At 43.9% G+C, this 21,889-nt stretch overlaps 1 protein-coding gene and 1 long non-coding RNA gene across 6 annotated transcripts in view; one reads left to right on the top strand and one right to left on the bottom strand.

The window, feature by feature from the left end:
- Positions 1–5,845, bottom strand: part of LOC107522404 (uncharacterized) — a 233,694-nt gene extending 227,849 nt beyond the window's left edge. Inside the window, exons 1-3 of one of the 5 annotated variants that reach the window (XR_009548925.1) lie at positions 4,811–5,845; positions 3,969–4,054; positions 2,659–2,857 (exon numbers count right to left, since the gene is read on the bottom strand). This is a non-coding gene — a long non-coding RNA (uncharacterized LOC107522404). The remainder of the gene's footprint in view (positions 1–2,658; positions 2,858–3,968; positions 4,055–4,810) is intronic. The other 4 variants (XR_009548926.1, XR_009548924.1, XR_009548923.1 and 1 more) reach the window with 4 other exon arrangements.
- A 105-nt stretch (positions 5,846–5,950) lies between these two features.
- Positions 5,951–7,660, top strand: PCBP1 (poly(rC) binding protein 1). Its single transcript, XM_007521244.3, has one exon. The coding sequence runs from the start codon at positions 6,224–6,226 to the stop codon at positions 7,292–7,294; it is 1,071 nt and encodes a 356-aa protein (XP_007521306.1). The 5' UTR covers positions 5,951–6,223; the 3' UTR covers positions 7,295–7,660.
- Positions 7,661–21,889: the final 14,229 nt, after the last annotated feature.

Genomic DNA, 21,889 nt, shown 5'->3' with positions numbered 1-21,889 from the left:
ACAAAGAGAAACACCAAGAGCACTGCTCAGCTCTGGTTTATGGTGGTGTGGGGATTGAACCTGGGACTTTGGAGCCTCAGGCATGACAGTCTCTTTGCATAACCACTATGCTATCTACCCCTGCCCTGCAAGTATCTATCTCCTCCTCCTCAATTTCTCTGTCCTGTCCAGTAAGAAAAGAAATGGGGAAGGGGGAAGGATAGGGAAAGGAGAAAGGAAAAGGGAAAGGGGAAAACAGGAAAAATGGCTGACAGGAGTGGCGGATCTGAACTGCCAACACTAAGCCCCAAAGATAACCCTGGTGACAGGGAAAAAGGAAGGAAGGAAATAAAATAATCTCTGGATTCAGATGGCCTAAATTCAAATCCAGGTTTTACAACTGTGTGAACTAGGACAAATCTTTCACCTCTGTGTATCTTTGAAAAAAGGAAATAAGGGGGCTGAGTGGTGGTGCACCTAGTTGAGTACACATGCTATAATGTGCAAGGAACTAAGTTCGAGTCCCTGGTCCTCACCTGCAGGGGGAAAGCTTTGTGAGTAGTGAAGAATGTTTTGCACATGTCTCTCTGTCTCTATCCCTCTCTATAACCCCTTTCCCTCTCAGTTCCTGGATGTCTCTATCCAATATATAAATAAAGATAATTAAAAGGAAAAAGAAAAAGCTTTAAATTAAAAAAAAAAAGTAAAAGAAAATAATACCACTCCCATCTCAGAGTTTGTAGGGAGCTAGAAATATACATTAACCACACTGATCACAACCTAATAATGGTCTTTTCATCAGTTTAGTTCTGGTGGACCTTTTTTTTTTCCCCTTTTGTTGTCCTTGTTGTTGGCCTTGTTGTGGTTATTATTGTTGTTGATGTCGTTTGTTGTTGGATAGGACAGAAAGAAACCGAGGGAGGAAGGGAAGACAGAGAGGGAGAGAGAAAGACAGACACCTGCAGACCTGCTTCACCGCCTGTGAAGTGACTCCCCTGCAGGTGGGGAGCCGGGGGCTCCAGCCAGGATCCTTATGTGGACCTTGCACTCTGTGCCACGCCCACTTAACCCGCTGCACTTAACCCGGTGCACTACCTCCAGACCCCCCGGGTGGACGCTTTTTTTATGTACAGAAAAGAATGGAAACTACCACAGTACACTACATGCAGACACATTTCTTTAAATGTACGTGTGTGCATGTGTATGAATTATTATGAAAATTCTGTTTCTTTTTTCTTATTTCATGAAACAGAATTTCACATGTGAAAAAGAAACAATAGTACCAATGGAGCTGGGAGCCAAAAGGGAGCCCCAAGGCACACTAGTCTCATGCTCTAAAAACCAGCTCCTTCCTGTACTACATTTAATTCTATTTCTTTTTTTTCATCATTTTATTTTATTTTATTTCCCTTTTGTTGCCCTTGTTTTTTATTGTTTTTTTTTATTCTGTTTCTTCTCAGACGTATTTATTCATTAACGTCACAGAGAAAGCACACACCTGAACATGACTGTGGCATATGCAATGCCAGATATTGAACTCAGGACCTTGTACTTGAAAGTCCAACACTTTATCTACTGTGCAAGCTTTCAGGCTGTATATATTTTACTCCTTAAAACAGTTTACTTTTAAAAATATGAGCATCACTGAAGACAGAATAAAGCTTCAGGAAGAAGAGAAAGTTATGCAGAAGACTTTCATACCCTAGGCTCTCAAATCCCAGGTTCAGTGTGCCACACCACCATAAACCAGAGCTGTGCAGTGCTCTGGAAAAAAGAAAGAGAAAAGAGAGAAAGGAGAAAGGAAAAAAGAAAAAAAGCTCCTGTCAATATGTTCTCAGAAAGTACTGAAAGATAGCACTTAGTGCTGAGGCTAGGAGGTAGCTCACCCAACCAGACATACACATCACCGTGCACTAGCCCCAGGTTTCTACATAAGCAGCAATGGGGGTAGGGATTTGAGGGGGGTGCTTCACAAGTGAGCAGAGCAGTGTAGTGCTGCATGTCTGTCCTTCTCTGTCTCTCTCACTATGAAAATAACAACAACAGTAATAACTACAACAATAAAACAAGGGCAACAAAAGGGAATAAATAAGTAAATAAATATTTTTTAAAATAAGTAAAAATTAGACACTGGGAACAGTGGACCTGTGCAGGCACCAAGCCCCAGTAACAACTCTGGCAGCAAATAGATACAGACAGACAGACATGGCTGGGAAACAGAATAGTGGAAAAAGAATAAAAGGCTTTCATGCTTGAGACTCAAAGGTCCACTAGAAGTTACCTACCTTTTATCTTTTTTTTTTTTCCCTTATCATAGGGCTTTCACTGCTCTGGGCTGATTTTTTTCAGATAGAGGAAGGGAGGGGCAAAGGTAGACAGCATAGTAGTTATGCAAAGAGACTCTCGAGCCTCAGTCCCCAAAGTCCCAGGTTCAATTCCCCACACCACCACAAGCCAGAGCTAATCAGTGCTCTGTTAAAAAAGAAAAAGAAAGAAAGAAAGAAAGAAAGAAAGAAAGAAAGAAAGAAAGAAATAGAAAGAAAGAGACAGAAAAGTAAAGACATCACAGCACTGACCCTTCCTCCAATGGGTGGAGGCAGGGTTCAAACATAGTTGATGGGAATGGCAAAGCCAGCACACTATTCAGGTGGGCTATTTACCAGCTCTCTATATATATACCTTTTAAAGTTGTAGAATTAGAAATTTACGTGAAAGCATTTTGGAACGGCTACCACAGTGGTCCAGGAGGTGGAACAGTGGATAAAGCACTGGACTCTCAAGCAGGAGGTCCTGAGTTCAATTCCCAGCAGCACATATATCAGAGAAATGTCTGGTTCTCTTTCTCCTCCTATCTTTTTCATTAACAAATAAACAAAACCTAAAAAAAAAAAAAAAAAGAAAGAAAAAGTCTACCACATAACATTATACACAATAAATTTAGATTCAAGAAAACAACAAAAAAAATCTTAATCTATGGGCCCACAAGTTGTTAAGAGTGAAAGAGCTCACTGATTATGACGTATCTAACACTCTGTAGTGCTGTCAATGTTTGCAGAAAAATAGAGGCCTGGCTCCAGAGCAATTTTTTTTTTTAACCTGGTGGGTGTGTTGGGGTGGGGAAGGCAGAAGTCAGCCCATAGTAGCTGACGGAAGCAAGTGAGTCAGACAGACAATTTGTTCTCACAGTCAGACTCAACAGTGCAACAGACAAGGCCAGTCTGACAGATACGTGAGCCTTTACATGGGGCTGAATCACTTCCCTCTCCCTATCCTCACCCAGAAATAAAAAAACGTAAAATATGGGAGTCGGGCTGTAGCGCAGCGGGTTAAGCGCAGGTGGCGCAAAGCCCAAGGACCGGCGTAAGGCTCCCGGTTCAAGCCCCCGGCTCCCCACCTGCAGGGGAGTCGCTTCACAGGCGGTGAAGCAGGTCTGCAGGTGTCTATCTCTCTCTCCCTCCTCTGTCTTCCCCTCCTCTCTCCATTTCTCTCTGTCCTATCCAACAATGATGACATCAATAACAACAATTATAAAAAAAGAAAATACAATGGGATGGAAGAGAGGATTGAATCTGGGAGAAAAGGGGGGCAATTATGTATAAATGTAGACAGATAGTTGCAGAAATGATGGTTGGCCAATGTCTGCAACCTTAGGGGAACTACAGTGACTTGCAATGGGGAAGACTGAAGATTCAGAATTGCTGGTGGGAATGGTGTGGAATTATACCCCTGTTGACATGTAATTTTGTAAATCAACAGTAAACCACTAATAAAATAAAAAATAAAATAAAACAAAAAGAAACAGTACAAGGCCTTACAGGTATGGCTCACAGCAGATAAAACTTGGGGCTCCCCACATTAATACAAATAGAAGAGTGAGTTTCCACCAAAAGATCCTTGGGTTCTTTTAAATGGCAAGCTCATCTATACATTTTAATAGCAATTAAGTTCTAAAACTCTTGATTTACAGGAAATCTTGGAAATGAGCTCACCAAGAAGGCAATGAGGTCTGGATTCCATCCTGGACACTGTGACCTTGAGTTAGTCATCTCACCTCTCTGGGCCTAAGCGAATTCATCTGTTAAAAAAAAAGAGAGAGAGAGAGAGAAATAACACCACGTACCTCAGAGGATCATTGGAAAAATTTAAGTTGGTGTATATAGTAAGTAACAATTGCCAACAAGGGCTCTGGCACTGACAAACGCACAATGTCTATTGCAGACTGGAAATGAGCACTACTTGAGGTAAACTGAGGTTCACAGACCAGTTGATCCTATGGGGAAAGTCATAGGTACCCTAGTTCTTTCGTGGAAAATGCATCTATTTTCTTACATTTCTTATGCCCTCCAGCACAAGCCTCCACCGGGGAGTCTTAAGACTTTAATTTTCCACCTCATTTCTTAAAGCAGTGATTCCTAAATGTTTTTGATACTGGGGGCCCCCCAAATAGCCACTGTAACCACCAGCCCCATTACCCATCACTATTTTTTTAATTAAAAAAAAAAAAAACTCGGTATTTTGTCCATGTACATGACTCGGATTCCCGTTTCAGGTTAATGGAGGGAGATGGTTAAAATTCAACAGCCGGGATTCGGAGTCCGCGGGCGGGGTTAACTCCTGGCTGTCGGGGGGTCGACCCGCTGCACAGGGTCAGCTCCGACCCAGGCACCGAGGGACGGGCCTGCCGGCGCGCCGTGCCGACCCCGACTTCTCGTTGGCGACGAATCCCAGCCACGTGTCGCCATTTTGTGTGGAGGAAACATGGCGGCCCGGCCCGTGGGGAAGGGGAAGGGGAAGGGAGGGGCCGCCACGTTAGCCGTTGTCCCTGACCGACCTGAGCACGTTGTACTCGAGACCGTTTCTATCTTTGGTTGGCGGAAAGACGAAGGGACAGAAATTACACTTTTCACACTGGCGTCCTGAGTGACCGTTTCTTGGCGCCAGGGACGCGTGGTAGGGACACGGGACAGAAAAAGGCATTCAAGATGGCGGGGCACCGTCGGAGACCGCCCCCTAGAAAGCGAGGAGTGGCGGCCGCACCGAGCGGAGGGAGAAATAGGAGGCAACAGAGAGGGGTGGAAACCACATGGAGAACCCGCAGAAACACTCCCGAAAGCACTGCCCGGCGCAGCACACCATTGTTTCAAGTGCCTGACGAGGCTGCTGGGACAAGAGACAGGAGGGTGGGAGGTGGGGTTTCTGCGGGGGTTTCACAGAGAAACTTTCAAAATGCAAACAAAGCATTATGTAAATGGACGCCATTATCTTTCTGGCTACGTTTTCTAGCACTTCCTTCTCCTTCCTGACCTCCCCCCCTAAAAAAAAAAAAAAAAAAAAAAAAAAAACGAGCAGTGGAACCGCGTGGGGTTCGGCTTTTCCCCACGCTGACCACCGCCTGGGCCGAAACCAGGTTGGGGGTTGGCGCGGGGCGCTGGGACACCCGGGACGAAAGGGCCCCCACGTGCCCGCCCGCGCGCGCGCCCGCCTCACAGGCCTCGCCTGGCCGCCCCTCCCCCCCGGAAGATCATGGCTACCCCTCCCGTCACCCCACACCCTCGCGCATGCGCTCTGGTTGCCTCACGCGCACGTTTTAAACCGGCGGCGTCCCAGCTGCCGCCTGCAGTTACTGCCGGGGCTGCCCGCGTCACTCCGCACCAGAACCTCTTTGTATGGCCGAAAAATAACGTGTCATTCCCATACACCACACTGCCCTTTCTAAAGGACTGCCGGTAGCGCCAACGTTAATAAACTGTCTGTTCGTTTGAAAGCGTTGCCGGATCCCCACCTTACACCCGCCCAATACGTTCTTCCCAAAGCCAGGCGGTTAAAAAGTTTTATTATCAAGTACCATGTGGGGGTTGGCGCAATCTCGTGACCTAAAAAAGATGGGTCCTCATTTTTTTTTCAAGGGGTCCTGCGCAGGAAGTACTTCCGGGGTCAGAGGGTACGCGGGGTTGAAAGCGGGCTTCCCGCCCCGCCCAGACCGCCGAGGCTGCCGCCGGAGTCGCCACCGCCGCGCCCTCGCCCACCCGCCCGCCCGCCGCTCCCGGCCCCGCTCGCCCCCTCCGCTGCCGCCGCCCGCTCCTGCGACGACGCTGCGGCCTCCCGCCCGCACCCGCTCGCTCCCGTGGCCCTCGCTCGCCTCGCGCCGGCAGTTTTGGGCCTACACCTCCCCTCCCCCCGCCAGCCACCAAAGACTTGACCACGTAACGAGTCCAACTCCCCCGAACGCCGCCCGCCGCTCGCCATGGATGCCGGTGTGACTGAAAGTGGACTAAATGTGACTCTCACCATTCGGCTGCTGATGCACGGAAAGGAAGTAGGAAGCATCATTGGCAAGAAAGGGGAGTCGGTTAAGAGGATCCGCGAGGAGAGTGGCGCGCGGATCAACATCTCGGAGGGGAATTGTCCGGAGAGAATCATCACTCTGACCGGCCCCACCAATGCCATCTTTAAGGCCTTCGCCATGATCATCGACAAGCTGGAGGAAGATATCAACAGCTCCATGACCAACAGCACGGCGGCCAGCAGGCCCCCGGTCACCCTGAGGCTGGTGGTGCCGGCCACCCAGTGCGGCTCCCTGATCGGCAAGGGCGGCTGTAAGATCAAAGAGATCCGCGAGAGCACGGGGGCCCAGGTCCAGGTGGCGGGGGATATGCTGCCCAACTCCACCGAGCGGGCCATCACCATCGCGGGCGTGCCGCAGTCTGTCACCGAGTGTGTCAAGCAGATCTGCCTGGTCATGTTGGAGACGCTCTCCCAGTCTCCGCAGGGGCGAGTCATGACCATTCCGTACCAGCCCATGCCGGCCAGCTCCCCCGTCATCTGCGCGGGCGGCCAAGATCGCTGCAGCGACGCGGCGGGCTACCCCCACGCCACCCACGACCTGGAGGGACCACCGCTAGACGCCTACTCGATTCAAGGACAACACACCATTTCACCGCTCGATCTGGCCAAGCTGAACCAGGTGGCAAGACAACAGTCTCACTTTGCCATGATGCACGGCGGGACCGGATTCGCCGGAATTGACTCCAGCTCTCCCGAGGTGAAAGGCTATTGGGCAAGTTTGGATGCATCTACTCAAACCACCCATGAACTCACCATTCCAAATAACTTAATTGGCTGCATCATCGGGCGCCAGGGCGCCAACATTAATGAGATCCGCCAGATGTCGGGGGCCCAGATCAAAATTGCTAACCCAGTGGAAGGCTCTTCTGGTAGGCAGGTTACTATCACTGGCTCTGCTGCCAGTATTAGTCTGGCCCAGTATCTAATCAATGCCAGGCTTTCCTCTGAGAAGGGCATGGGCTGCAGCTAGAACAGTGTAGGTTCACTCATAACCCCTTTCTGCTGTTTTTTCCCATGATCCAACTGTGTAATTTCTGGTCAGTGATTCCAGGTTTTAAATAATTTGTAAGTGTTCAGTTTCTACACAACTTTATCATCCGCTAAGAATTTAAGAAAAAAAAAATCACATTCTCTGTTCAGCTGTTAACGCTGGGATCCATATTTAGTTTTATAAGCTTTTCCCTGTTTTTAGTTTTGTTTTGGGTTTTTTGGCTCATGAATTTTATTTCTGTTTGTCGATAAGGAAATGTAAGAGTGGAATGTTAATAAAACTTCAGTTTAGTTCTGTAATGTCAAAAATTTAAAAATTAAAAAAGTGGATTGGTTAAAAAAAAAACGCTTCATATTTGAAAAAGCTGGGGAATGCTATCTTAAACTCTTGTTGGTGCTCTCTTTTTTTCCTCCCCCTCCTCGTCTAGTTGGGTGTTTTAAGGAGACGGGTGGGCCAGACCTGGTATTCTCGAGCCCTCTTCACCTTATTGGTAAGACTCCATTCCCCCTTCTGTCCCAACAAAGGGAAACAGCAGGCTGGGCCTGCTTTGGGGTGTTTGCAGACTGCTCTCCCAGGGAGTAACGTACTTGCAGCCAGATTCCAGAGAGAGGCCTTTGCCCATTTCTCTGGCATAAAACAGGGTTTCTTCAGATGGGAAAAGTATGCCCCCATTAGTGGGTCCTCTAACTGGCAATGGCGGTGCGTCCTCTCTAACCAGCCCACACTCTATTCCACGTGGAGAACCTAACCAGGAACAAAAATTCTAAGGTGGGAGGAGTTTGGGGAGGGATTTGGCTTGGGGTAAGGAGGGGGGTTGGTGGTTAGAGGGCATCTGCTACAGGGTGGTGGTAGGGACGGGAGTCTGGGTTGGGCAGGGAAACCGGGTGTGGGGGTTGGTAGTGGGGCGCACGTGGCAAGCATGCACCTGTGGCAAGCAGCCTGTCAGGATGTTATTACACCTGCCAAGAGGCAGGGTATCCAGAAACACAAGAGGCCCGGCATAATTCTTCAGCTGTGTGCAGGATTTAGAGAAATACCGGGGAATATTAGGCCTCTATGGGGCAGTCATCACGGTGGGTTTTGACTCACTGACTACATGTCTAAGGAATGACCTTGGTTAAAATGCAGGCCCCTGGGTCCCAACAGACCAAAAGGCTGCCTTTTTTTTTCTTTTTAAGATTCCGAGAAATCTTGTTTTTAAGTGGCACAGCTGCTTTTCACCAATGGATTAGGAAGAGCCAGCCTCGGAATACCCACATCAGCCAGTGAAACTAGGCTAGGCCTAATGAGAAGGGAAATTAACCTGTTGGCGGAAACACTAAAAATGCAGAAGACGACAAAAGATGATGAGGTGCCAAAGTGTGTAGTTCAAGCCCCAACAGCAAAAAAAAAAAAAAATTCTGTGGGAGGAGGGTATTAGCCACTAAGTATTTTTTGAAAAAAAAATTTGGGGGGGGGGTAATTTTCACTTACTGCATAGAAACAGCCAGAAATCAAGAAGGAAGGTGGTGATAGACACCTGCAACACTGCTTCACCACTTGGAAAGCTTTCCCCCTGCAGGTGAGGACAGGGGGCTTGAACCTGGGTCCTTGCATTTTGTAGCATGTGTCCTCAACCAGGTGCACCACCACCCGGCCCCCTTGAGGCTTACTCTTTACAGACCATTACTTGTTTCTGAGGTTCAGACCATACCTGGTCCCTATCCTTAGAAGACTGGAGTCAACTGTACTCTACATTTACATTCACTGTAGGTGAGGCTTGCTGTCACCGGGATGAACCCAAATTTTTACTTACACAAATTACTAAGCCTCTTAAAAAAAAGACCATGTGTTACAGCACATTAAACCTCAATACACTTGGAGTTGCAAAATTTTTGCATATATTATTTTTGGGCAGAGAAGACCTTAGATATTTAAGGTAGGGAGCAAAACGTTGTCTGTTTAATAGGCAGGAAATACAGTTGGACTGGCGGGGGGAGGTCAGGACATGTCAGTATTGAGGAGGGCAGGAGTGGAATAACTAGGTTGGACTTCCCAAATACCAAGCCAAACATTTGCTGGGTAAGGTTGTTTGAATTCCTCATCAACAGTAAGCCTCAGGTTTTTTGTTTGTTTTTTTCAATCCCCTCCTCACTCAACCCCTAAAAGGCCAAGCTGGGAATAATTTGAAAAATAATAGGATTGCAAGGCACAGGATGAATGGCAACTTGGACAATCTGGACAGCTGCCGTTAAAACTACCATCAGGTGGGGGAGGCAGCATAATGGTTATGCAAACAGACTCTCATGCCTGAGGCTCCTAAGTCCCAGGTTCAACCCCCGCAGCACCATAAGCCAGAGCTGAGCAGTGCTCTGGTGTTTCTCTGTCTCTCACTCTGCATCTCTCTCAAAAATAAAAAAATTAATAAAAAATAAAATAAAAATATTTTTTTAAAAAACTACCATCAAGAAAACAACAAAGGCAACAAAAGGGAAAATAAATACTAAAAAAAATTTTTTTAGACTACTATCAAGGGCTGGGGAGATAGGATAATGAGTATGCAAAAGACTCATGCCTGAGGGTCTGAGGTCCCAGATTCAAGCCCCAGGACCATTATAAACCAGAGTTGAGCAGTGCAATAGTATAAAAGTAAAAACAACTACAATAAAACAAGGGCAATAAAAGGGAATAAATATTTTTAAAAATCTTAAAAAAAAAAAAAAGTGAAAACAGAGCAGGGGTAGATAGTATAATGGTTATGCAAACAGACCCTCATGCCTAAGGCTCCAAAGTCCCAGGTTCAATCCCCTGCACCACCATAAACCAGAGCTGAGCAGTGCTCTGGTAAAAAATAAATAAAAGTAAAAACAAAAACAAACTACCCCAAGAAGCAGATGTTGGCCCATCAAAATACCTCCAATGGGTAGGGTACTGCTTGGCCGTGTGACCCAGCCTGCCCCACCTCAGTGCTCTGGTCTCTTTCAGTTTCTAACTAAATGAACTCCATTAGTATAGGTGGAGAAATAGTATCCCTAGAAATAAGGGCTGGGGATGGTAATGCCTAAGGCTCCAAAAACCCAGGTTCAATCCCCAACACCATCATATGACAGAGCTGAACAGAGCTCTGGTAAAATGATAATAATGCTAGAGAGAAATACAAGAAAAGGAGCAGTATTAAGCACACGTGGCGCAAAACTCAAGGATCTACATATGGATCCTGGATCCCCACCTGCAGGGGAGTTGATTCACAGACGGTGAAGCAGGTCTGCAGGTGTTTATCTTTCTCTCCCCTTTTCTGTCTTCCCCTCCTCTCTCCATTTCTCTCTGTCCTAACAACAATGACATCAACAACAACAATAAAAAACAAGGGCAACAAAAGGGAAAATAAATATTAAAAAAAATTTAATTAAAGAAAAGGAGCAGTAAACACAGACTTGGTAGTAAGAATAAGTGCCATTTCAGGGATATAGCATAGTATTTATGCAAAAAGACTTTTTTTAATTTAAATATTTATTTTATTTATTCCCTTTTGTTGCCCTTGTTGTCTTATTGTTGTAGTTATTATTGTTGTTGTCATTGTTGGATAGGACAGAGAGAAATGGAGAGAGGAAGGGAAGACAGAGAGGAGGAGAGAAAGACAGACACCTGCAGACCTGCTTCACCGCTTGTGAAGCAACTCTCCTGCAGGTGGGGAGCCCGGGTTCGAACCGGGATCCTTATGCCGGTCCTTGCGCTTTGCGCCACCTGCGCTTAACCCGCTGCGCTACAGCCCGACTCCCTGCAAAAAGACTTTTAATGCCTGTGGCTCCAAGGTCCCAGGTTCAATCCCTAGCACCACCATAAACCAGAACTAAGAAGTGCTCTGGTAAAGCTGAAAAGAGGCTAGGAAGACAGCATAATAGTTATGCAAAAGATTTATGCCTGAGGTTCCCAGTACCACAATAAGCCAGGGTGGAGCAGTGCTCTAGTCTCTCCCTCCCTTAAAAGGAAAGAGCTGGTAGTCCGGGAGGTGGCGCAGTGGCTAAGGCACTAGACTTATGGCACTAGACTCTCAAGCATGAGGTCCCGAGTTCGATCCCTGGCTGCACCAGAGTGATGCCGGGTTCTTTCTCTCCTGCTATCTATTGATGGCATTGTTAGATAGGACAGAGAGAAATGGAGAGAGGAAGGGAAGACAGAGAGGACACCTGCGGACCTCATGCTTCACCGCCTGTGAAGCTACTTCCCAGCCAGGTGGGGAGCCGGGATTTGAACCGTGATCCTTACGCAGGTCCTTGAGCTTTGCACCATCTGCCTGCTCTTAACCTATGCTGCGCTACCATCCGACCCCCCTTTCTTCTTCTTCTTTCTCTTTCTTTCTTTCTTTCTTTCTCCCTTCTATTCTTTTTGTTTTATTTTGTTTTTCCCTTTTGTTGCCCTTGTTGTTTTATTGTTGTAGTTATTGTTGTTGTTATTGATGTCTTCGTTGTTGAATAGGACAGAGAGAAATGGAGAGAGGAGGGGAAGACAGAGAGGGGGAGAGAAAGATAGACACCTGCAGACCTGCTTCACCGCCTGTGAAGCTACACCCCTGCAGGTGGGGAGCTAGGGGATGGAAGTGGGATCCTTACTCCAGACCTTGCACTTAACCCGCTGAGCTACTGCCCAGCTCCCCCCACTTTTTTTTTTTTTTTTTTTTTTAGCCAGAGCACTGTTCAGCTCTGGCTTATGGTGGTGCAGGGGACTGAACCTGGGACTTTGGAGCCTCAGGCATAAGAGTCTGTTTGCATAACCATTATGCTATCTACCCTCCGCCCCCCCTTTTTTTTTTAACAATTTACTTATTAATGAGGAAGAGAGGAGGAGAGAGAAAGAACCAGACATCACTTGGTACATGTGCTGCCGGGGGTTGAACTCAGGACCTTATGCTTGAGAATCCAATGCTTCAATTCATCCACTGCGCCACCTCTAGGACCACGCCTACTATTATATTTCAACCAGAGTCATTCCCATTTAGGCATCTTGGCCTTTGGGAAATAACCATGTCTTCATAATTCTGGCCCTGGCCATCCTCATAGTTACCTATCAGGTTCTGGCACTCCTAAGTGAGGCTCCTACTTTCCAGCATAAGTATTCTATGGGGCCAGTCGTGGTACACCTGGTTAAGCACACACATGACAGTGCGTAAGGACTGTGGTTCAAGCCCTTGGTCCCCACCTGCAGGAGGAAAGCTTCATGAGTGATGAAGCAAGACTGCTGGTGTCTCTCTGTCTCTTTCCCTCTTTATCTCCCCCTCCTCTCTCAATTTCTCTGTCTGTATTCAATAATAAATAAAATAAGAACATTTAAAAAAAAACTTTAAAAAAAGAATAAGTATCTTATGAGGAAAATTCACTTTTCTGAGAATCAGGAAGCCTGAGGCTTAGTCTTTTTTGTTTGTTTGTTTGTTTGTTTGTTTTTAACTTTTTAAATATCTTTATTGGAGAATTAATGTTTTACATTCAACAGTAAATACAATAGTTTGTACATGCATAACATTTCCCAGCTGAGGCTTAGTCTTGACTCTGATATCAACTCACTGGGTGATTTTGAATTAGCTGCTCTGTCTTTCATCATCCTCTGTCTGAGAAGACCAGGTAACATAAGGTTTATAATCTCTGACAGCCTCGGGAAATAATATGTTTTTGTGAGATCACCCATTCCTGTTTCTGCCTTCTTCTGCGTTGACTTCTGACAACACAGCCTTCCGCAAACCTCTCAGGAAATCGGAAGTTAACACATGTGTGCGCGCACACGCACACACACACACACACACACACACACCAGTGGCAGTGACTACCCCCAATTTGGCAATGTGGGTAACTATTCATGGGGATTTGACTGAGGAGGAAATAGAAAGGAAGGAACTACCAGAGAGGTTTACACTGAACATCCCTGCATATGCTGTCTAGCTTTAGACCTTAGGCGGTGGGGGAGGAGCACAGAAGCAGGAGGCAAGAGGAGCATGCCAGAGAAAGTTATACAGCGGTAGTATAGTCCCCTTCCCTCCTCTGCTCTGCTCTCTGGTCCTAACAATGAGCACCCTGTGAGAGGACTGTGACTCCCCCAGGGGCCCTCTGGATCCACGTGGATTGAGGTAGAGAGTGAGTAAGTATAGCTGCCCTCTTCTCACAGCAGCCTAACAGGGCGTCAGGTACATGCCACTAGGCTGAGGGCACCTTAGTAGACAGCTGAGGTGTGTGTACTTGAGTGACAGCAAACACATTACCCAGTAAGTCAGTCTGTGATGGAGGACACCAAATTAGTTATTCCCTGAGCAGTTCAACCACTGTGAATTCAAGTGCACTTTCTTAAACTTCCCTCTGTGTAGGTGAAAACCCGCACCTTCATTTGTTTGTTCTACTTCAGAAGACATATTCTGGGCTTGTTCAGTGGATCCAATCAAGAGAACATTCTCCAGAAAAATAGGTTTCTGACAGGACCTGAGGGCAGATGTGGTCACTCCCTAGCTTAGAGCCACAGTCCTTCCAAGCAACACTTTAGGACAAGTTAACATTTATCAAATGTTCACTATGTGCAATGTTCAAATGTGCAATGTACTATTCCAAGCGCTATCAGTGAATTAAGTCATTGAATCTACAGGGCCCTAAGGAAGCAGATAGGAGATGAAACTTTACAGGAGAGACGATAGAGTCACACAGCCATGAATATGTCTACAGCGATAGAGATAGGCAGTGGCAGTGGCGGAGCTGGCATTTAGACACAAATAACGGTGTTCTCAACTTGCTCTTTTAACCACTATTGTGAACTGTTTCACAAGGAAATTTGCCCTTGTGAGAGTCTAAGTGAAATAGTTGACACATTGTCTTATTTTTCCTTTAATAACTTTTAAATTATATTTATTTATTTATTCATTTATTTATTTATTGGAGAGAGACAGCCAGAAATTGAGAAGGGAGGGGTGATAAGAGAGGGAGCGAGACACCTGCAGGCAGCCCTGCTTCACCACTTGCAAAACTTTCCCCCTGCAGGTGGGGATTAGGGACTCAAACCCAGGTCCTTGTGCACTGTAGCATGTGCACTCAACCAGGTGTGCTATCACCCTCCCCCCCTTAACAACTTTTATTAGCCATTTTTTAAACATTTTTAAATTTATTAATGAAAGAAGGGAAGAGAAAAAGAACACCAGAGCGTCACTCCGGCATATGTAACTCTGAGAAGTAAACTTGGGACCCCATGCTTACAGATCTAGCACTCTGCCCATTGTGCTACTTCCTAGGTCACTTTATTTATAGATTGTTCAAATAAAACAGCAAATATATATATATATATATATAATTTATTTTCCCTTTTGTTGCCTTTGTTTTTTATTGTTGTTGTAGTTATTATTGCTGTTGTTGATGACATCATTGTTAGATAGGACAGAGAGAAATGGAGAGAGGAAGGGAAGACAGAGAGGGGGAGAGAAAGATAGACACCAGCAGACCTGCTTCACTGCCTGTGAAGCGACTCCCCTGCAGGTAGTGAGCCGGGGGCTCGAACCAGACTCCTTATGCCAGTCCTTGCCTTCGTACCACGTGCACTTAACCTGCTGCACTACTGCCTGAAACCCAGGACCTCATGTTTGAGAGTCCAATGCTTTCTACACAGCACCACTTCCCAGACTACTAAATATATATTTTTTAATGGCTCATATTCTACACTTTGATTTGCATACTATTTTTTACTAATTTGAAACACTATTCATAAAATTTACCTCTTTTATTTTTATTTTTTAGCAGAGCACTGCTTAGCTCTGGCTTATGGTGGTGCGGGGGATTGAACCTGGGACTCTGGAGTCTCAGGCAGGAGAGTCTCTTTGCTTAACCATTCCTTTTTTTATTTTTTATTTTAACCAGAGCACAGTTCAGCTCTGGCTTATGGTGAGTACGACTGAGGATTGAACCTGAGACCCCTGGAGCCTCAGGCTTGCAAATCTTTTTGCATAACTGTTTTGCAGTCTCCCCAGCCCAAAAGCCCTCATTTTAAAGAAAATGATTTAATGATCTTCAATGTAGTCACAAGGTTGTACAAACATCCCACTGTCTTATGCAGGACATTTGCATCAACTCAGAAAGAAAACTCATACCTGTTACTAATCAGTCCCCTTTCTTTTTTTTCTAAAATTTATTTCTTTATTGGGGAATTAATGTTTTACATTCAACAGTAAATACAATAGTTTGTACATGCACAACATTCCCCAGTTTCCCATTTAACAATACAACCCCCACTATGTCATTTATCATCCTTCATGGTAATCAGTCCCCTTTCTAGCACATCTTACCTCTCCCTCTGTCCATGGCAAACACAAATATATATATTTAATTTTTTTTTTTGGTAGAGACAAAAATTGAGAGGGAAGAGGGAGATATGGAGAGAGATAAAGAGACACAGCACTGCTTCACAGCTTGTGAAGCTCTCCCCCCTGCAGGTTGGAACTGGGGCTTTGAACACACGTCCTTGTGCATTGTAACATTTATAGTCAACTGGGTGTGCTACCACCCAGTTCCTACACTGTTTTTAAGACTCTGTGAACTTGCTTATTTTAAATATTTCATATAAATAGGGTTATATAATATTTGAATTTTTTTGTGTCTGAAATCTTCCTTTTAGTATACTGTCAAGCTTCCATGGCATATACTAATACTTCATTTCTTTTTATTTTAAAATTATTATTATTATTATTTTAAATACTTTATTTATTTATTTTCCCTTTTTGTTGTTGTTGCCCTTGTTGTTTTTATCATTATTGTTCTTGATGGATAGGATAGAGAGAAATGGAGAGAGGAGGGGAAGAAAGAGAGGGGGAGAGAAAGATAGACACATGCAGACCTGCTTCACCACCTGTGAAGTGACGGTGGGGAGTCGGGGTTCGAACCGGGATCCTTATGCAGGTCCTTGTGCTTTGCGCCACCTGCGCTTAACCCGCTGCGCTACCGCCCAACCCCCTATTTTATTTTTATCAAAGCACTGTTAGCTCTAGTTTCTGGTAATATGTGGGATTGAACCTGATACCTCAGGCATTAGAGTCAGTCTATTTACATAATCATGCCATCTCCCCCACCTTCATTCCTTGTTATGTTGGCTAGATTTCACTATGTAACTATGCCAATTCTTGCTGCTTATTCATTCATGAATTGATGAACTTTGGAGGTTGTTTATACTCTGGGGAGAGGGAGAGGGGGAGGGGAGGGAAAGGAATCAGACACAAGGCCTGACAAATGAGGAGCATGTGTTCTACTGAACTACAGCCCTAGCCCCTACTTTCATCTTAGTATTATAAATATTGCTGCTGTGAATATATCTGTGTGCAAGTTTTTATGGAGACACATGTTTCCATTTCTTTTGGGTACACAGTAGTTCCCTTTTATCTGCAATTTTGCTTTTTTTTTTTTTTTTTTTAGTTTAAGTTCCCCTTAGTCAACCACAGTCTGGAAAAAAATATATATATATATATTTTTTTTTTTTAAGAATTTATTTTTTCATGAGAGAGATAGGAGGAGAGAAAGAACCAGACATCGCTCTGGTACATGTGCTGCCGGGGATTGAACTCAGGACCTCATGATTGAGAATCCAGTGCTTTATCTACTGCGCCACCTCCCAGACCACTGAAAATATATTTTGAGAGAGCACACATTCACATAACTTTTACCAGAGTGTATTGTTATGATAATTCCATTTTTTTATTTCGCTTACCTTCTACTGCACCTAGTTTATAAATCAGACTTTTACCAGGGATATGTATAGGAAAAACACAGCTTCTATAGAATTTAATACTATCGGGAGTCGGGCAGTAGTGCAGTGGGTTAAGCGCACATGGCATAAAGCTCAAGGACTAGTGTAAGGATCCAGGTTCCACCTGCAGGGGAGTCACTTCACAAGTGGTGAAGCAGGTCTGCAGGGGTCTCTGTCTTACCTTCCTCTCTCCATTTCTCTCTGTCCTGTTCAACAACAAGGACATCAATAACAACAACAATAATAACTACAACAATAAAACAACAAGGGCAACAAAAGGGAATAAATATTTTTTTAAAAGAATTTAATACTATATGCAATCAGGCATACACTAGGGGTTTGGCAAGAATATTCAATGGGTAAAAGAGAACCATTTTTGAGCCCCTTCTCTCCACCTGCAGGGAGTGGGGGAGACTCTTCACAAGTGGTAAAGCAGGTCTGCAGGTGTCTATCTTTCTCTCCCCTCTCTGACTTCCCCATCCTCTCTCAATTTCTCTGTCCTATTCAACAAAAACAATAACAATAATAAGGGCAACAAAGGCAACAAAAATGGGAAAAAAAATGGCCTCTAGGAGCAGTGGATTCGTAGTGCTGGCACCAAGCTACATGGGCTCCAAGTTTTTTTTGTTTTGTTTTTTCCCCAGAGCACTGCTCAACTTTGGTTTATGGTGATGTAGGGGATTGAACCTGGGACTTCAGAGCCTCAGGCAAGAAAGCCTCTTTGCATAACCATTATGCTATCTACCCTCCTCTCAAGGGCTCCAAGTTTTCCATTTTCTTGCCAACACTTGTTAATTTCTGGGGTTTGTTTTGTTTTGTTTCATTTTGTTTTGTTTTGTTTTTAACCCTGGTTGCAATTAACAACCAAAAAAGTTAGTTATACATTCTGTATAGTATCTGATACATGATTTCAATCTTTTATCCTATTGTGTAGGTTGTTCTTAACTTTCTTGACAGTGCTTTCTGAAGCACAAAAGTTTTGTTTTGTTTTAGTTTTGTTGAAGTCCAGTTCACCTTTTCCCCCCTTTGATTGCTAGTACCATATCTAAGAAACCACTTGGATCAGGAGATAGCTTCAGTACTGTGGTTTCTTTTTCACCTCGCTCTCTCTGCCCCCACTCTTTTTATCTGACAAAATCAGTCCAGGACAGAAAAAGCCCTGGCAATTAATAATAATAATAATAATTCCTTCATTCAAAACTTCCAATATTTATTTTTAATATATGTTTAATATTCATTTATTAATAAGAAGGATAGGAGAGAGAGAAAGAAACAGACATCACTCTTGTATAGGTGCTATTGGGGATTGAACGCAGGAACTCATGCTTGAGAGTCCAACACTTTATCCTTTGTGCCACCTCCTGGACCACAAAACTACAAAGATGTTTTCTTCTAAGAGTTTTATAGTTTTACATATAAAACAAATGAACACACCCTCTCCACTAAGTTATTGATATATCCTAACTCTATGTCCTCTTTTTTTTTTTTTTACCATAAATTGTGAGGGGCTGGGTGGTAGCATACTCTGTTGAGCACACATGTTACTACATGCAAGGACTCTGGTTCAAGCCCCTGGACCCCACCTGCAGTGGGGAATTTTCATAAGCAGTGAAGTAGTGCTGCAAATGTCTCTCTATACCCCTTCCTTTTCCATTTCTTTCTGTATTTATCCAAAGTAAAATAAATTTTTTTTCAAAAGGAGTGACAAAAAGCTTCTTTCATATATATTTTTCCCTTTTGTTACCATTGTTGTTTTATTATTGTAGTTATTACTGTTGTTGTTATCGGATAGGGCAGAGAGAAATGGAGAGAGGAGGGGAAGACAGGGGGGTGAGAGAGACACTTCCAGACCTGCTTCACCGCCTGTGAAGTGACTCCCCTTCAGGTGGGGAGCAGGGGGCTCCAACCGGGGTCTTCATGCGAGTCCTTGCGCCTTGAGCCACATGTGCTTAACCTGCTGAGCTACCGCCCAACACTCCAAAAAGCTTGAGCCTCCCCCATCCCACCTGCTCCCCACCTGCAGAGGGGCTCACTTCACAGTGAAGCAAGTCTGCAAGTATTCTCTCCCCCTCTGTCTTCCTGTTCTCTCTCGATTTCTCTCTGTCCTCTCCAACAATGATAGCCAAAACAATAATAATAACAACTATGATAAAAAAAAAGGGCAACAAAAGGGAAAAAATAGCCTCCAGGAGCAGTGGATTCGTAATGTAGGCACTGAACCCCAGCAGTCTTCGTGGTTTTAATTTGTTTTATTTTTCAAATTCTTATTCTTTATTTATTTTATTTGCTTATTTTTTTATTTATTTGTTTTATCAGAGCACTGCTTAGCCCTGGCTTGTGGTGGTATTGTGGAGTGAATCTGGGACTTTGGAGATTTGGGCGTGCAAGTCTTTTGCATAACTATTATGTTATCTCCCAGACCTTAATTTGAATTTTGTAATTTCTTTTTAAATTTTTTGTTTTATTTTAAAGAAGAAGAGATACAGAGAGAAAGACCAGAATATTGCTCAGGCCTGGCTTAAGGTGGTGCTGAGGCTTGAAATTGGAACCTCTGAGGTTCAAGCATGATTGTCTTTTGCATAACCATTATGCTGTCTCCTTAGCCCTCATTCTGCAACTTCTAACACTACTGAAATACTTTGCATGTTTTTCATAACTTATATTTTGCTTTTATAATTTTTGTTTATATCTCTATACCCTTTCTTCATGGGATGAGCACTCTTTGTTTATTAGATATTATTTATTTATTTATTAATGAGAAAGATAGGGCAGAGAACCAGACATCATTCTGATACATGTGCTGCCAAGCATTGAACTCAGGACCTCATGCTTGAAAGTCCAATGCTGGGAGTTGGGCGGTAGTACAGCAGGTTAAGCTCAGGTGGCACAAAGCGCAAGGACCAGCGGATATAAGGATCCCAGTTTGAGCCCGGGATTTGAGCCCCTGGCTCCCCACCTGTAGAGGTCACCTCAGAAGCAGTGAAGCAGGTCTGCAGGTGTCTGTCTTTCTCTCCCTCTCTCTGTCTTCCCCTCCTCTCTCCATTTCTCTCTGTCCTATCCAACAACAATGACATCAATAACTACAACAATAAAACAACAAGGGCAACAAAAATAAATATATAAAGAAAGCTCAATGCTTTTTCCACTGTGCCATCTATGGGACCATACACTTTCTTCCTTAAAATGTTAGTGATTGTGGTACGGGAGGTGGCTCAGTGGTAAAGCTTTGGACTCTCAAGCATGAGGTCCCAAGTTTGATCCCCGGCAGCACATGTGCCAGAATGATGTCTGGTTCTTTCTCTCTCCTCCTATCTTTCTCATAAATAAATAAAGTTAAAAAAAAATCTTAGTGATTCTAAGAGTACTCTTTATATTTAGAATATGAGCATTTTTGTTATGAATGCCAAAACCAGTTTTGCTTCTCAGGAACTTTCAAAAAGCTCTTAAAATTAGGGCTGGTAGAATAACTCACTTGGATAGTGCACTGCTTTGCCATGTATGCAACTCAGGTTTGAACCTGGCCCCCACCACCTTGAAGGAAGTGCTGTGATCTCTTTCACTTTCTTTCTCTGCTTCTTTGTCTCAAAAAAAAGAAAAAAGCTCTTAAAAAAATATTAGAATTGTTTGTTGCTTTTTGATAGACTACCCTATTGGCATTTATAATGATTTCCTCTTTTCATTTTCCTACCTAAAGTAAAAAAAAAAAAAGCTCCACCAGCAATGAGTACATTTGTCTGTTAGGACTAGGAAGACATCAGGAAGGAACTAGTAAGTATTTTTTATAGAATTAATAAGTCATTACTATTTTTATTCTGTTGCTTATTTAGAAATTGCGTAGTGAAATTATGAAATTCACTGCTCTACCCAATGTACCACCTCCTAGACCATTGAAATTGAGCCTGAATGAAAATGATCTTTGATATCACCATCTCAAGACACTTTGCAACTAATGTCCTTGGGTCTGTAGCTTATTCAGAACTATTGACAAAGTGGCATGCTGTTTGTATGTCAGATGAGGTGAGTCTCACCTACTAAAATGACTGGAAAGACTTCTGAGTCTGCTGCTCCTCACTGGAGTAATGAGAATGTGGGTGGGCTTTCTGGCTTCATGCCAACACAGTGGTGCCCAGCAGGGGGCTGTCTCACTGTATCCTGAGGGGAGACTAGTTTATACCCAAAATTGCAGTCAGAGATCTGGATATGCAAGAAGTTAAAATGTCATTAGGGGACAATAGACTATGGCATTCATGACCCACTTTCTTAGAGAGATGTTTTAGAATAAGAAAAGGAAACTAGAATTTAACAGTCTGACAGGATATTCTAGCTAACCACAAATTTACAGAATTATAGCTTAGTTACAGAGACCTCCTTTCACAGCTTTTTGCAGCTCTCACCAGTAACTGCTACCTTCTATTGCTTGATGCCTTTCTGAAAGAAAAAAAAAGCAATCAGATACCGTTACAAAACGGATTTTATGTCCAAGGTGACTAGGCCTCAGCAAATGGGACTTTTTCTATTTCAAATAAGCAACAGAATAATCTTTCCTACTTGTTTAACCACACTGGAGGACTTTCTCTGCCAGTCTGACAGGTAAAATATATATATATATAGCATAACATTCTGTTAGTCTTAATTTCTTAGATTACTGGTAAATAAAACTATATTTTTCAAATGTTTGCACATTTCATTTGGTTAGTCATCTACTTTTTTACCTTTTTCATTGAGTATTCCCATTTTTCTTATTGCTTAATGAGTTCATTATATAATAAAATATCAACCTTTTATCATATATACTCCATCCTTCCCTTTAATTTGTCAGTGTTATTTTAACTTCTGCAGAGT

The sequence above is a fragment of the Erinaceus europaeus genome, chromosome 3 (assembly GCF_950295315.1).
Source record: "Erinaceus europaeus chromosome 3, mEriEur2.1, whole genome shotgun sequence".
Taxonomy (NCBI): Eukaryota; Metazoa; Chordata; class Mammalia; order Eulipotyphla; family Erinaceidae; genus Erinaceus; species Erinaceus europaeus.
The sequence above is the reverse complement of the archived record's forward strand: the minus strand, read 5'-3'. Positions and strand labels throughout refer to the sequence as shown.